This window comes from Gossypium hirsutum, chromosome A12 (genome assembly GCF_007990345.1).
Source record: "Gossypium hirsutum isolate 1008001.06 chromosome A12, Gossypium_hirsutum_v2.1, whole genome shotgun sequence".
Classification (NCBI taxonomy): Eukaryota; Viridiplantae; Streptophyta; class Magnoliopsida; order Malvales; family Malvaceae; genus Gossypium; species Gossypium hirsutum.
This window is the reverse complement of record NC_053435.1, coordinates 94,475,154-94,488,325: the sequence shown is the minus strand read 5'-3', so window position 1 is coordinate 94,488,325 and position 13,172 is coordinate 94,475,154. Positions and strand designations below refer to the sequence as shown.

Here is a 13,172-nt window from a genome sequence, read left to right as displayed (position 1 = left end):
TAAATCACATCTTTATCTATATTAATTTAAATTCTCTTTCTCTTTTTTTTCAACAATTAAAATTTTTTTATGAAAAAATTTTGGATGTCACAAATCTCCAAACCAAAATTCAAACAGTTTTTTCTCAAATTTTCGACATTGACCATTGGGTCAACTTGGATTTAAAGCATGCTCTTCTATTTGTCAATGAGTAGAGGTGTGTAAAATTCGGTTAACCGACCGAATTCGGTTAATCGGTCGGTTAACCAAATTTTTTTAGTTTAACTGAAAAAATTAATAAATAAAATTATAATATATAAATAACTTACTATTCAGTCAAACTCAATCAAACATAAACCCAAATACACATCTAATATATATTAATCCAAGTACCCAACCCAACCCAACCCAATCATAAAAACTACAAATAATTTAATAAATAAAAATAAAAATCTAAAACTAAAAATAAAAATAAAAAAATATAATTTTATACAAATAATTCGGTTAATTCGGTTAATTTGGGTAATTCGAGTAATTAAGTTAATTCAATTAATTCGATTAATTTTATACTTATTTTAACTAAAAATTAAAAAAAATATAATTTTCGGTTAATTCGATTAACCGACCGAATTAACCGAAAAATTTTCAGTTCGGTCAATTTTTTTGAAAAATTTCGGTTCGGTTCGATTAACGGTTAAAAATTTTGAAAGGTCGGTTAATTCAATTAATGTTATTTCGGGTCGGTTAACCGGTTGGTTAACCGATTGAACACCCCTATCAATGAGTATTGATCTATCATATCGATCGTCGAAACATTACTTGGAGCTCGCTAGCAAAACTTTTAAAACAAACTTAATAACTCAATGATTTAAATAAAAACTTTTGAATAGTTTAGTAACTTAAATAAAAAAAAATTGAATAGTTCGGTGACCAAATTATAACTTTTTGTAGTTAAATGATCAAAATAAAAACTTACTAACAATTTAGTGACTAATGGTATAGTTTATCCAAAATATTTTAGGCAAAAAATATATATATTTTATTTTGTGTTTATTTGTTACTATATTTGGGTTATTGTGTGTAAAAAAAAAGGATATAATATAAAAATATAAATACATTTATGAAAGATGTAGATAATTGCTTAAAAATTAAAATGTGATAATTAAAAGTACGTAAATTAAGAGTCTTAATTTTATTTATTTATAAATAAAGAAATTCATTAATGCTTTCCTATGTGAAAATCGCATTTCCAATAATTTGTTTTAAGGATCCAAGGCTTAATTTAATACAAATTAAAAAAATTGGACTAGTAATTTAGATTATTATTTGCCTAATTTTTACATTTAAAGAAGAGCGCACACCACACAGCGGCTAGTTGTCTGGGTTTATAAAAGGGCGCTGATTCTTGAGTTTGTTCACTTCCCTCCATCTATTTGTCTCTGAGTTTCAGCTGCCGCCTTCTCTCTCTCTTTCTCGCTTCTTTCTTTCTATTCAACTTTTCAAATAATTTAGATTTCTTGTTTCCCGTTCACGCGATTTCTCAATCCCTACCTCTTCAGCTATCCTGGGTACTATTTGTTTTGATTATTTTTCATTTACTATGTTTTCTTTGTTTGTTTTTTTTGGGTTCAACACTTACTCTATTTTCTAAACGTTAGATTTCTTACTTTTGTTTTTGATATACTGTTTCATTCTAGAAATTCATATCTCCATTACTTGCTTTGATTCCTTCTCCTTGGGTTCCCCGTTCTAATTTTTGCGTTGATTGTGGTTGAATATCTGTTGAAAACAGGGTTTTGAGTCGCAACACCTCCATTATTCCTTTTTTGCCACCTAGGTTTTACGATCCGAGGCGGGAGACTCTTTTTGGCGAGCCTTTCTTCTAAGGATCAACCTAATTGGTAATCCTTAATTTTTTTTTTTTGGTGAATTAGAGTTCTTCTTCTTAATTCGATAACTGATTAATTCCGTTTTAAACAGGGTTGGTTTTAGAAGTTGCAACACCTACTCTGTTATAATGGGTAAATCTCAAGTACCGCTGTTGAGGGAGGAGGATGCTATTATGTCCAAAGCAGTGTCTTCGACTACCCTACATGAGCCATTTGGCCCCAAAGCCACTTCCTTGGATCAGTCGAGATGGAGCGTCTTCAATTATTCTACAATCGATGCTCGCAATTTCAGAGAAGACAGTATGGAAATGGAAGACGACTCTGCTTTACTTTTTAATGCCTTTGATTTTCTGGAGGCTCTTCAGTTCCCTCTCAATGCTGAAAGTGATGTTGATAATACCCCTACTACGATTCTCCAACTTTCACACGATCATCATAACTTGTCAATGCTCCATATTTTCAGTGAAGATAGTTTGATATATGTTGAGGAATTGGAAGACAAGGCTGCATTACTTCTTAATGCCTCTGATTTTTTGGAGGCACTTCAGTTCCCTCTCAATGCTGAAAGTGATGATGACATCACTCCTAATACGATTCCCAAACTTTCACATACCTTGTCCATGCTCCATATTTTCACCGAAGATAGCTTGATACATGTTGCGGAATTGGAAGATGATGCCCCTCACGTGGTTGCTGACGATATCTTGTCCATGTTGCATAACTTCATATAAGACGAAACTAGTGTATCTATGTTTAGGGAAATAGTTATGCTTTTGATTCTTTTGTTAATATTAGTCTTTGTATATGTCAGAATCTACAAAATTATCACGCTGCTAATTGTTTAAGTTACTAAACGTTGTAACTTCCATAATTCTTTCAAATAAAATTTCCTATTCATAACAACAATTGTAATTTCTAACCTCCGTACCTGTTAAGAACTGAACATATTTCTACATTTGGGAGTCACTGATATTGACAACAGTCATAGATTATTATTTATTTAGTGCTGGATAACATCTCATGTTTCCATGTCTATGGAAGATGGAATCTGTGCAACAATGCACAGTGGTTTTACAGGCCTTGATGGTTGCTAATATGCCTAACTCTTCATGTTGATATTTAGAGTAAAACCCAAAACTCATCTTCTCAGTCACTACCTTAATTTCTTGCCATGAGATCATAGCCTATACCCATTGAAGATCCAAGCTATTTGGAATTTGTGCTCGAGACAGTTCAACTTGAACCAGCCACAAGTTCTTGTACAAACCAACATCCAGAATTCAACATGTCTTTTTAGAGAACCTTCATAAGTTCAACGCTGTCCCTGATTGCCTTCAGTTTTCACAATAAGTTCCAATCGACTCTACTGATGCTCGTAAAAGACTAAGCAGGACATGCTACTCCAGAAAATGAAAGGATTTTATTATTTTCCATCTCCGTGATGCTACAACCAGGGTCTTTGCTCAACCCTCTCTGCTTCATCAATTCCCTTACCTCATTAACCTGACTCCATCTTCCATCCAAGGCATACAAGTTAGAAATAAGCACATAATAACAAGCCTTATCAGGATGTATATCAAGCATTTTCTTGATAGCCACCTCTCCGAGATCGAATCTTGAATGGAGTCCACATCCATGAAGAAGAGCCCCAAACAAGCTAAGATCTGGTTTAATAGGCAATTTGTCGATAAAATCCAGGGCTTCTTCGAGTCTTCCAGCACGGGCCAACATATCAACCATGCATGCATAGTGCTTCATAGAAGGAACAAACTTATAGTCCTTGCACATTGAATTGAAATATTTCCATCCTTCCCCGAGCCTCCCTGTATGGCCACAAGCAGATAAAATCGCCGTGAAGATTACTTCATTTGGCTCTAAATTTTCTTTAACCATATCATTAAAAAGTGCAAGAGAGCCGCAGCTGTCCCCTTGAATTCCATAACCACCAATCATTGCACTCCACGTGACAGTGTTTTTCTCTCCCATATTGTCAAATACGACACGAGCAGATTGAGAATCCCCACATTTAGCATAGAAATTCAAAAGTGCAGTGCCAACATAAACACTAGACGATAGTAAGCCATTTTTCATAGTGTAAGCATGAAGGGAGGAACCAACTTGGAAAGCACCTACTGAAGCACAGGCTGAGAATATGCTGACCAGAGTGACAGCACCAGGTGAGACAGAATTGGACCTCATTTGATGAAACAGTTCGAGTGCGTCATATGCTAACCCATTTTGGGAATAACCAGAGAGGATCGAGTTCCAGGCAATTAAATTCTTATCCGAGACCGTCTCAAATATGTACCTAGCAGCTCTAATCACTCCACACTTTGCATACATGTCCACTAGAGCGTTTATCACTGTTGGATCGATTAGCCCAAGCTGAATCCCCAAAGAATGAACTAACCTCCCTGCACTCAAATTGCTCAACTGCGCGCATGCAGAAAGCAAACTTGCAATAGTAACAGCATTAGGCAATATCCCAAACCTTCTCTTATCAACAAACAACTTCAAAGCCTCATCAGGAAACCCACTCTGAGAATATCCAACAATCATCGCAGTCCATGAGACAAGATCAACAGAAGAAAGTGCATCAAATGCAGAACGACCATCTCGTAGACTACCACACTTAACATACATGTCTAGAATAGCAGTCACCAAGTAAGAATTAAGTTCTATACCAGTCTTAATAACATATCCATGCACCCATTTCCCCTGATGCAAAGCCCCTAACTTCCCACAAGCAGTCACTAAGCTCCCTAACGTGAATTGGTTACTCTCAACCATTGCTTCTCTCATTCTATTAAACAAAACTAATGCTTCTTTAGTGCAATTATTTTGTACATACCCTGCAAGCATTGAAGTCCAAGAAACCACATTTCTATAAAGAATTTCACCAAAAACCTTACGCGCACATTTGATTTCTCGACATTTGGCATACATATCAACAAGACCGGTTTGAACGAAACTATCAGGGTTCCCTACCTTGACAACATCGCAATGCACTTTCCTTCCTTCATTAATATCCTGCAATTCGCTACATGCCTTTAAGACTAGCGAAAAGACAACATTATCAAACCCCCTAACACTCATTCTCATACGACCATAAAACCCAATAATTTCCGTGTACAAATCATTCAAAAAGTACCACCTGATCATCACTTTCCAGGAATAAAAATCTGGTTCAGGAATTCGATCAAACACTGACCCGGCATAACCAACATGCCCAAATGATCCATAAAGGCTGACCAATTTGGTATCACACAAAAGGTCACCTTTGATTCCATTTATAATGAACAAGGCGTGGACTTTCTTGAGACAATCAATGTTTTTGCAAAAACCCAGGAGAGCAAAACACGGGTTTGAAGAAACTGAGTGCAGTAAAGCTAAAGAATCGTCCAACGAAGGGTATTCAAAAGGTTGGTCAGTAAAGTAAGACAGAGATCTCAATTGAAGGTAAGGTTCCCTCTTGGTAAGAGAAACAGAAACTTGTCTGTGAAAGAAAGTCAGAAGCTTTGTCACCATTGTTGTTGAAGTTTTGAGGTTGCTAGTTAAACGCAGCCGCCATTGCATGAATAGGATGAGCTATGCTGGGAGTCACATAACAGATATTGCTGTTAGCCAATATGTTCATCTCGACTTCAAGAAGGGTGCTTCAATCACCTGCTATTGTAAGCGCTCACAGATGGTTCTTTTTCGGCCAGAAAGCGCTCAGAGATGTCTTAATCCACCGTTTTTATACGTACAATGGGAAAGAGAATTGATAAGTCCAATTGATTAATTTCCTTTCTAAGGAAGGCCAATTTTCCTAAAACTGCAATTGGATTTTCCTTTTTAATATATTTCAGATCTAATATTTAGAAGTTCATAGTTTTGATTTTGAATATTTTTTTTTCAAAAAATTATTTTTTTTATTTTAAAATACAAAACTAATTGGATTTTCTATTTTTATATATTCCAGATCTAATATTAAAAAGTTTATAGTTTTGATTTTGAAGATTTTTTTTCAAAAATTATTATTATTTATTTTAAAATATAAAACTCTTTTGCTTTTGTTTTTCCTTTTAAGAAGAATTTTGATTCAAAATTTAAAAACTTTTATGATTTTTTTTAATTTTTTATGTTTTTCTTTAATTTTTAGTAGCTACTTTCATAAATTTTGAAATTATAAAAATATTTATGTTTTTTTAATTACAACTTTTAAATTATTTATTGGCACATGACATGTAAAAACATATATTGGATCAACAATGAGAGATAGAGAATAATTTGTTTTAAATAAAAGAGTAGGGCAAATTGAATAATGATATAAACATCAATGGTTAAATATATTATTATATTTTATATATAAAAAACTAAAAGCAGTTATTGACAGTATGATTTTAATAAAAAGATTATTTTACTCTTTTATCTAAAGCACAAGATTGTATTTATTTTTTCAATAGGTGATCAAAATACAAATTGAAATATAATATAAGGACTGAGATGATATTTTCCTAAACCAGAAAAGGAAAGAAAATAAAATATAAAATAAGGGGAGTAGAAATTGAAAAGTGAAAGTGAAAGGTGATTGGGCAAACAAAGAGAGAATCTAAAGGCAATGGGGCCTTTTGACTAATGACCAATCAAACTCACCCTCTGACGCTACCCTTTCTGCTGCTTACAAATCTTTATATCTTCTCATTCCTTCTCCACGCGCCTTTTCTTCCTGTGTTCCCCACATCCTATTTCTCTCCCCCTTTTTTTTTATAAACAATAAAATGATATTTAAAAAAAATTAAATTATTTATTGAGATTGTAACTATTGTTGGTTCTTATGTGGGGGGCTATTCTGTTTCATAGTATAGGCAGGAAGGCTTACAAAATTTCTTCCTTCGATCATTTAATGAAGTAATAACTTATTACGAAAGGATGTTACAGATTGAGAAGCAGAATTGGAGATTCTGTATTCTCTCACAAATTGAGGGGGTTAAGAGTAACTGGAAAGGGAACAAGTGGGACTAAGTTTCAGTTGAAAGTTACCTCCATATGTTTCTACAGCAGGACAAACAAACAAACAGCCAGACAGGCAGGCAATGAATTGATTACTGCTTCAATGGAATTCAGATTTCAGAACCAAACATTATAACAGACAAACCACACGTTCTAACCCCCTTTTTTTTTGGGTATAAATTAGCATGTAATCAGTACTCTTTGTTTTCAATTCATTTCAATACAAGATGCCATTCATTCCTCCCCTACTTACTCTCTTCAGGCTTATCTTTTTTTTTTTGTTGTTGGTAACTTTTACATGAAACAGACAAGGTTTTTTTCTTTCGTGTTTCCTCAGCAGAAATTTCACCCAAATCCCAAAGTTTTTGGAAAATTTTATGGGATTTTACCCTTTGTTAGAAAAATGTTCGAGAAATCTTAACATTGATACACCTGTCGATAGAACTTTAAAAACATTACTCGCAACTCTTTGCTCTTACCAACTATATCCGAACACGAGTTTAGATATTTGGTTTCACTAAATATATATATCTTGGGAATAACTATTGCAACATTATTTATGGATAATACAAGTTGTCCATAATCACCCCCAAGACAGAAAATCAAGCATTGCCAAATTTCAGGCTAAGAGGCAATCCCCAAAAGATCACAATAACCTCACTTCTCAAAGCCATTGAAACAATAATCACCAAGTTTCCTCTATAACATCCTCAATTAATACATCAAAGCCTCTCTAGGTTTAGGTTAATGCAAGAGATGGGCGATTCACCGTTGTACATCGTTGCCTGCGAGGCCGTCTAGTTGTTTTCCCCCATCCGGTAAGGCTCCGATCCTCCAGCCCCACTTCAATGTTATTAAGTTGCTGCATCAATGGCATACAAGTTGTGGCAGCCACTGCAGCAGGAGAGGAGTTAGTTACAGACCGCCGCCTCCCTCGGCCACACCCAGTTCTAGTAGAGTTCCGTCTTGTCATTCCCGAGTGCCAAGAATGACCAGTTGCTCTCATAATTCCTCCAAATGTCTGAAGATCTTCCGTTACCTCATGCCTTGATAGGGAAGCCAGGCCTGGAAGGATGTCCCTTTGAAAGTCCCTCCGCTGCCTTCCTCGCCTTCCCGGGCCCTTTCGTGTTCGACTTGTTAACAAAGATGTCGTTCCTGTTTCTTCTACTTTAAAGTTTTCAGGAAACATAGGCTTGGGCATATAATCCTCTTCCTGGGTTTCAGCTAAGTTCAAAATCATTGATTCAAAATAATCAATCTCTTCCGAGGAAGATTCATTTCGATCCCCGTCTTTACCTCGCGAAAGAGCCTCAAACTTGCTCTCAAGATCCTCCCCAAAAGAGGAAATTGTCTCAACAAACCAATTAAGGGGGTCTGTCGTAGGGTTTTCAGATGAACTGCAATCAACATCATCCGAACTACTGTCCTGAAGAAAAGATGAGATGGCTACTATTGCTTCAGCTGCAATCGTTATGAGTTCATCCTGCATAGAGTCATCTTTGCTTTGTACTGATTGCAAAGGTGGTTCAAATGCCTTTTCCAGTAATTCTTCTCCATGAATGACATCTTCAGGCTCAGGAATTAGTGGCACTTCCAAATCTATCCCTTGAGTCATCTTCATACCACTGCTCGGAACAGAGGGTACAAAAGAAGCTTCATCCTCATCGACACAGGAGTTCAAGTCAAACTGATGTGGGGAACTTGGTAGCTTTGTATTTGCTTCCTTTTCTATGGCTGAATTTTCTGCAACAATGTCTTGGTTCATGTCCGGAAGAGTCACGTCACAAGGTAAGTTAATATCAAGTAATATTTTTCTCCCTTTATTTTCTGCTTCAGATTCTGATGGTTGAGGAACAGATGCATATGGGGTGGTCAAAGACAATTCGTTCTTCGTAACATAATGCTTTTCGAAAATGGGAACCACTAATATCTTCCTATTGTGCAGGCATTCACCTATTTCGCTCCTGCTGGTGTCGACATCATTGGAGAATGAAACCGGATTCACATCCTGCGTAAAATTTTGGTTGAAATCATTGCCAGTTCCATTTTTATTGGTTGGTTTCTTCAGAGAAGATTGAGAGAAGTTCAACTCTCCTACATTCAAATCCCTTCCTGCACTTGTGGCCTCATTCTTACAAACAGGCATGGCTCGTAGCCATGGCAGCCCTCGGAGTTGGTCCTCATGGTTTCTTTGTCCATCCATTTGAGGACCTTGTTGCAAAATGGGCTCATTAGATGAACTGTTTGAAAGCACCATATTCAAATTTACACCACTTGCAGACTTCATATCAACACTATTTGAGCAGTTGTAAGGCTTAGTTGAACCTTGAGAAGTGAAGTGCCCTGGGACCCCGCTACTATCATTGGTACAATTTGGATACTCATAACTCATTGAAGGGAAGCGAATTGCATGTTCCCTGGACCCCGATGACGAACCATAATAAAAACCATTTCTAGTAGGCAGTTCACTTCCGAAACTCGGATTAGGTCTAGAATTACTACTCACCTGCCACTTCTCTCCAAAAATCCCATTGCACTGGGATGATATCACAGAACTCTTACTAGATGGACCAGATGAATTCAAAAATGGGAGAGTCGGAACTGTCATTGGCTTCTCGCTTAAGCTACTAGAAGGCTTGTCCGAAGAAGAAGCTGAATGAGACCACGGCTTTACCACATCAGAAGAGCCAAATGGATTCAAACTAGGTACATTAGACATAACAGTTGACTCTGGACGACCGTTACTGGAGATTTCACGAGTTTTTTCAGGAACTTCTAAACCTTGGATCATTCTTTCTTGAGAGATATCTTCCTTGCTTTGATCAGTTACCGAAAATGTTGGAGGATCAAGAGTTTTTCCATAAAGAACCTGTACCTGCTGGGAAGGTACAGGCAACTTCTGTGGCAGAAAACCGTGAGAAATCGACTTTGAGTTGCTTTTACTGTTCTCTGCAAACCAAGATAACATCCACACATGAATAATGAAAAATACATGTAAAATTATGATAGGAAGGGCCATGAGGCAATCAATGATTTTTTTTTTTGACAAAAAAAATTTGAAGCTATATAATGAAAGTTCAGTAGTTCACAAGTGAGCACTACCTGCTTCAAGCACATTAGAAAAGAATCCTCTCGTAGTTCCGTTTTCCTTGATATGGATATTACTTACAGACCTATCATCACTTGAGCGAAGTACGTTCACAGAAGTTTCTTTCAGTTTAGCAGACAGTTCGTGGCCTCCTTGATAGGGGCCATGGCCTAGAAAGTGCGAATATGCAGAACCATCAGTTTCTTCAAACTGTGCGGGCTCGTTCAAGTCGGCCAAACTAGTTTTTCCCCTCGAGCATGAATCAGATCTTGAAGCATCTTCTAGGCAATCAGTCTTCCCTATATGAAATAGCTTTCCATCACTCGCAGGTCCAATTTTCCCATTTCCATTTGGAAGATAACTTGAGGTGCCAGATGCCGTGTCGTCCCTGAACTGTTCTGCTTCTTCAGTATCAATGTACTCTTCTGCAGGAAGTTGAAGATCGAACATTTGCCTTCTTACTTTTGTGGGTCTGCACTCTAGAACCTTAACATCCTTTGAGTTACCTCCATTTTGGGACCGAAAGGTACCGGCTTGGCTGCTACTTCCCTTCACTGAACTAAGGGGAGAGTGACTATCTTCAACACCAGAAACTGACGGTCTACCACAAAGAGAGTTCGCTGCAGGGAAGCCAGGTATATGCCATTTGTGAGCATCTTCGGTTGTAATTTGTGAGGCTAACAGGCTCGGTGATAATGATGTCTCAACAGGAAACCGATTTTTTTGTAAATCTTTCTTTTTTATTTCATCCATCAACTCCCTCTGTATTCTATACAAGCGGTGAAGCTCAGACACCTGGATGAAGACAAAGAACTTGCATACTTAAACATGTTCAAAACAAAATTAAGTTTATGAACAAGCAACACTACACTCCATTGAAACATGGAGATGAAGACCATATAAAATTAAAAATACAAGTACAAAAGCAGCAGAGACCGTATAACCTGATTCTTAAATATAGCCTCATGCTCAAGCATTATTCTCTTCAGTGAGTCCTTATCATACCCGGGATACACATCAACAATGGCCCTCGAGAAAAAGCTAGTGCAATACTGACCATTTGTCAAGGTTTTATCCCCATAATAATGTGGCCAGCAACAACTGTTTGAATCCTCGTTGAGATCCCTCATTGAGTAATATCCGGGCAAATAGCTTTTCAACTGCACTTTTGTTCCCATTCCTGAGAACAACAAACAAGTCCAGAATGACATAAGAAGGAGAATAGAACCCCATTGTTGCTAGATTCCATGAACCTTATAACATAGTTATCAGTCTGATTACAACGTTGCTATGTTTTCGAGTCACTGGACGATATGAACACCTTCCTAAAGGAACAATAATATAAACCATCCATTCATGTTTCACATAAAAACTAGTAACATCAAACCAAGTTAAATATTTGACATAGCTGAAGGTCTAACCACTCAGGAATATCGCAAACCATCACAAGAATAATGAACACAATCCACCTAAAATGGCAGAGTTTCACCTTCATAACAAGAATCAGAGTATTGAAGAAAACCACCTCATTGATGATGATGATAGCCCCACTTTCAAATGATGCATGCAATTACAGCAATCTCATCAATTAAGAAGCTCGGAGAAATAATTCGCGGTCGTAAATTCTAAGGTAATGCAACCCAAAGCAGACATATAAACAAAGATTTCTAAGTAGAATGTAAGCCACATCATTATCAATTAATCACCACACCACTTCAAACATGTCGAAACTTCCCAGATAAAGAGAGAGTCTTGCAGGGGAAAAAAAGGTGCTGATAAAGCAGGAAAGTTTGGAATCCTATGATCAATAAGGCAAAATCCCATTCTATTTATGAAGAATTGGGAAGATGCTAAATTAGCAAATCAAAGTTAAAATATTAGATCCCACATAATTCATACCATAACTAGTATGCATATTAGCAAAGATTAACAGTTGAAAATATTATTATTAAAGCTATGATCATCCATCAAATCAAAATTATCATCAACCCAAATCCAAAAAGGAAAAAGAAAAAAAAAACTTTTAAAGTTAAAGAGTTTAGGCTTTAATTAACTGAATTACAAAGCCACTATAACCCCACAGTTTATCAGACTAACCCCAAAAATGGGGAAAATAGTAATGGATGATTTTAGAAAATAAAGAAAACCCAAATAACCAAATCAAAAGAAAATAAATTAAAAATATTTATATATAAAAAGTCAAATAATTAGAAAGTGAAAAAGAACAAAATTTTACCTCAGACCCACATCCTCTAATCAAAACTCATTCAAGATTCTCCCATGGATTTAGCTTCAACACTTCCCCATCACAGATAACTCAAAGCTCCCAAATTTTCCAGGATATCAACAACAATTAAAGCTTTAAAACAACAACAAAATCAAAAGTAAATTAATGATACAGCAAAAAAAAACAACAAAGTGGGTATTTTGTTTAACACCATTAAAAGAGGTTAGATCGTCATCAGGTCGATGAAAAAAAAGAAAGAATCTTGTTGAAGTGGTAATTTTATAATTTTGTTTCGAAAGAGAAGAAAAGGGGAGATTAATGGGTTTGGGAGGGTGTTAGGGAGAAAGAGAGAGGGGAGATCCCAGATGAAGAAAATATTCACACAAAACAAACGATCTTCTAACCAACGGTGACATGAAATTTGTCAACATCTGGTCTTTCTCTTTTATTCTCTGCTTGTTCTTCTTCACATTTCTTATTTATTTCTCCATTTATATATTTTTTTGATTTTCTCTTCTTTGGTCTTTTTGAGGAACTATAAAAGAAAGGGGCATTTCTAGATTCTCTCCACCTTCCTTGCTTTTTGGTACAGATATTTAACCCATATAATAATCATAACCCATTCTTTATTAAACCCTAAAAAATCCAACTTTATTTCATTTATTAATCTTAATCTCATGAGTAAAATTAAAATTAAAATTAAACCCAAACAAACATGAATCTATTTATGAGGTAAAAAAATTCCAAAGGAGGTTAAAAAAATAATTTTAGAGTTGAACAGAATTTGCAATGTTTTAAGAGCAGACAAGAAGCGCCCCCCCCCCTCTGATACTGTGTCAAAGATGAGTTTTCTTGAGGTTTAAGAGAGAGAAGACAGTTCCCATAAATAAATGCCCTTCAGTATCACACATAACTACGACATTAGCTTTCTATATTTCTTTTTTTTTCGATTACTGCCGTAGTTTTTGTTGATTTTGATTGGTTGATCCTCTCT

At 36.0% G+C, this 13,172-nt stretch overlaps 3 protein-coding genes across 3 annotated transcripts; 1 reads left to right on the top strand and 2 right to left on the bottom strand.

The window, feature by feature from the left end:
- Window positions 1-1,357: 1,357 nt before the first annotated feature.
- Window positions 1,358-2,774, top strand: LOC107918418 (uncharacterized). The gene is made up of 3 exons (XM_016847978.2): window positions 1,358-1,547; window positions 1,772-1,880; window positions 1,960-2,774. The coding sequence occupies exon 3, from the start codon at window positions 1,997-1,999 to the stop codon at window positions 2,597-2,599; it is 603 nt and encodes a 200-aa protein (XP_016703467.1). The 5' UTR covers window positions 1,358-1,547; window positions 1,772-1,880; window positions 1,960-1,996; the 3' UTR covers window positions 2,600-2,774.
- Window positions 2,775-2,838: 64 nt separating this feature from the next.
- On the bottom strand, window positions 2,839-5,680 carry LOC107918417 (pentatricopeptide repeat-containing protein At2g03380, mitochondrial). The gene has a single exon (XM_016847977.2). The coding sequence runs from the start codon at window positions 5,442-5,444 to the stop codon at window positions 3,252-3,254; it is 2,193 nt and encodes a 730-aa protein (XP_016703466.2). The 5' UTR covers window positions 5,445-5,680; the 3' UTR covers window positions 2,839-3,251.
- A 1,713-nt stretch (window positions 5,681-7,393) lies between these two features.
- Window positions 7,394-13,172, bottom strand: LOC107920012 (uncharacterized). The gene is made up of 4 exons (XM_016849491.2): window positions 12,188-13,172; window positions 10,896-11,131; window positions 9,966-10,746; window positions 7,394-9,812 (listed from the first exon to the last, which is right to left on the bottom strand). The coding sequence occupies exons 2-4, from the start codon at window positions 11,127-11,129 to the stop codon at window positions 7,603-7,605; spliced, it is 3,225 nt and encodes a 1,074-aa protein (XP_016704980.1). The 5' UTR covers window positions 11,130-11,131; window positions 12,188-13,172; the 3' UTR covers window positions 7,394-7,602.

What these genes read in the sequence shown, in the direction of transcription:
- LOC107918418 (XM_016847978.2), top strand. Translation starts at nt 1,997, where the DNA reads ATGGGTAAATCTCAAGTACCGCTGTTGAGGGAGGAGGATGCTATTATG.
- LOC107918417 (XM_016847977.2), bottom strand. Translation starts at nt 5,444, where the DNA reads ATGCAATGGCGGCTGCGTTTAACTAGCAACCTCAAAACTTCAACAACA.
- LOC107920012 (XM_016849491.2), bottom strand. Translation starts at nt 11,129, where the DNA reads ATGGGAACAAAAGTGCAGTTGAAAAGCTATTTGCCCGGATATTACTCA. An exon ending in AGGCTATATTTAAGAATCAG is followed by an intron (nt 10,747 to 10,895) that starts GTTATACGGTCT and finishes GTCTTCATCCAG; the next exon opens with GTGTCTGAGCTTCACCGCTT. An exon ending in TTCTAATGTGCTTGAAGCAG is followed by an intron (nt 9,813 to 9,965) that starts GTAGTGCTCACT and finishes CTTGGTTTGCAG; the next exon opens with AGAACAGTAAAAGCAACTCA.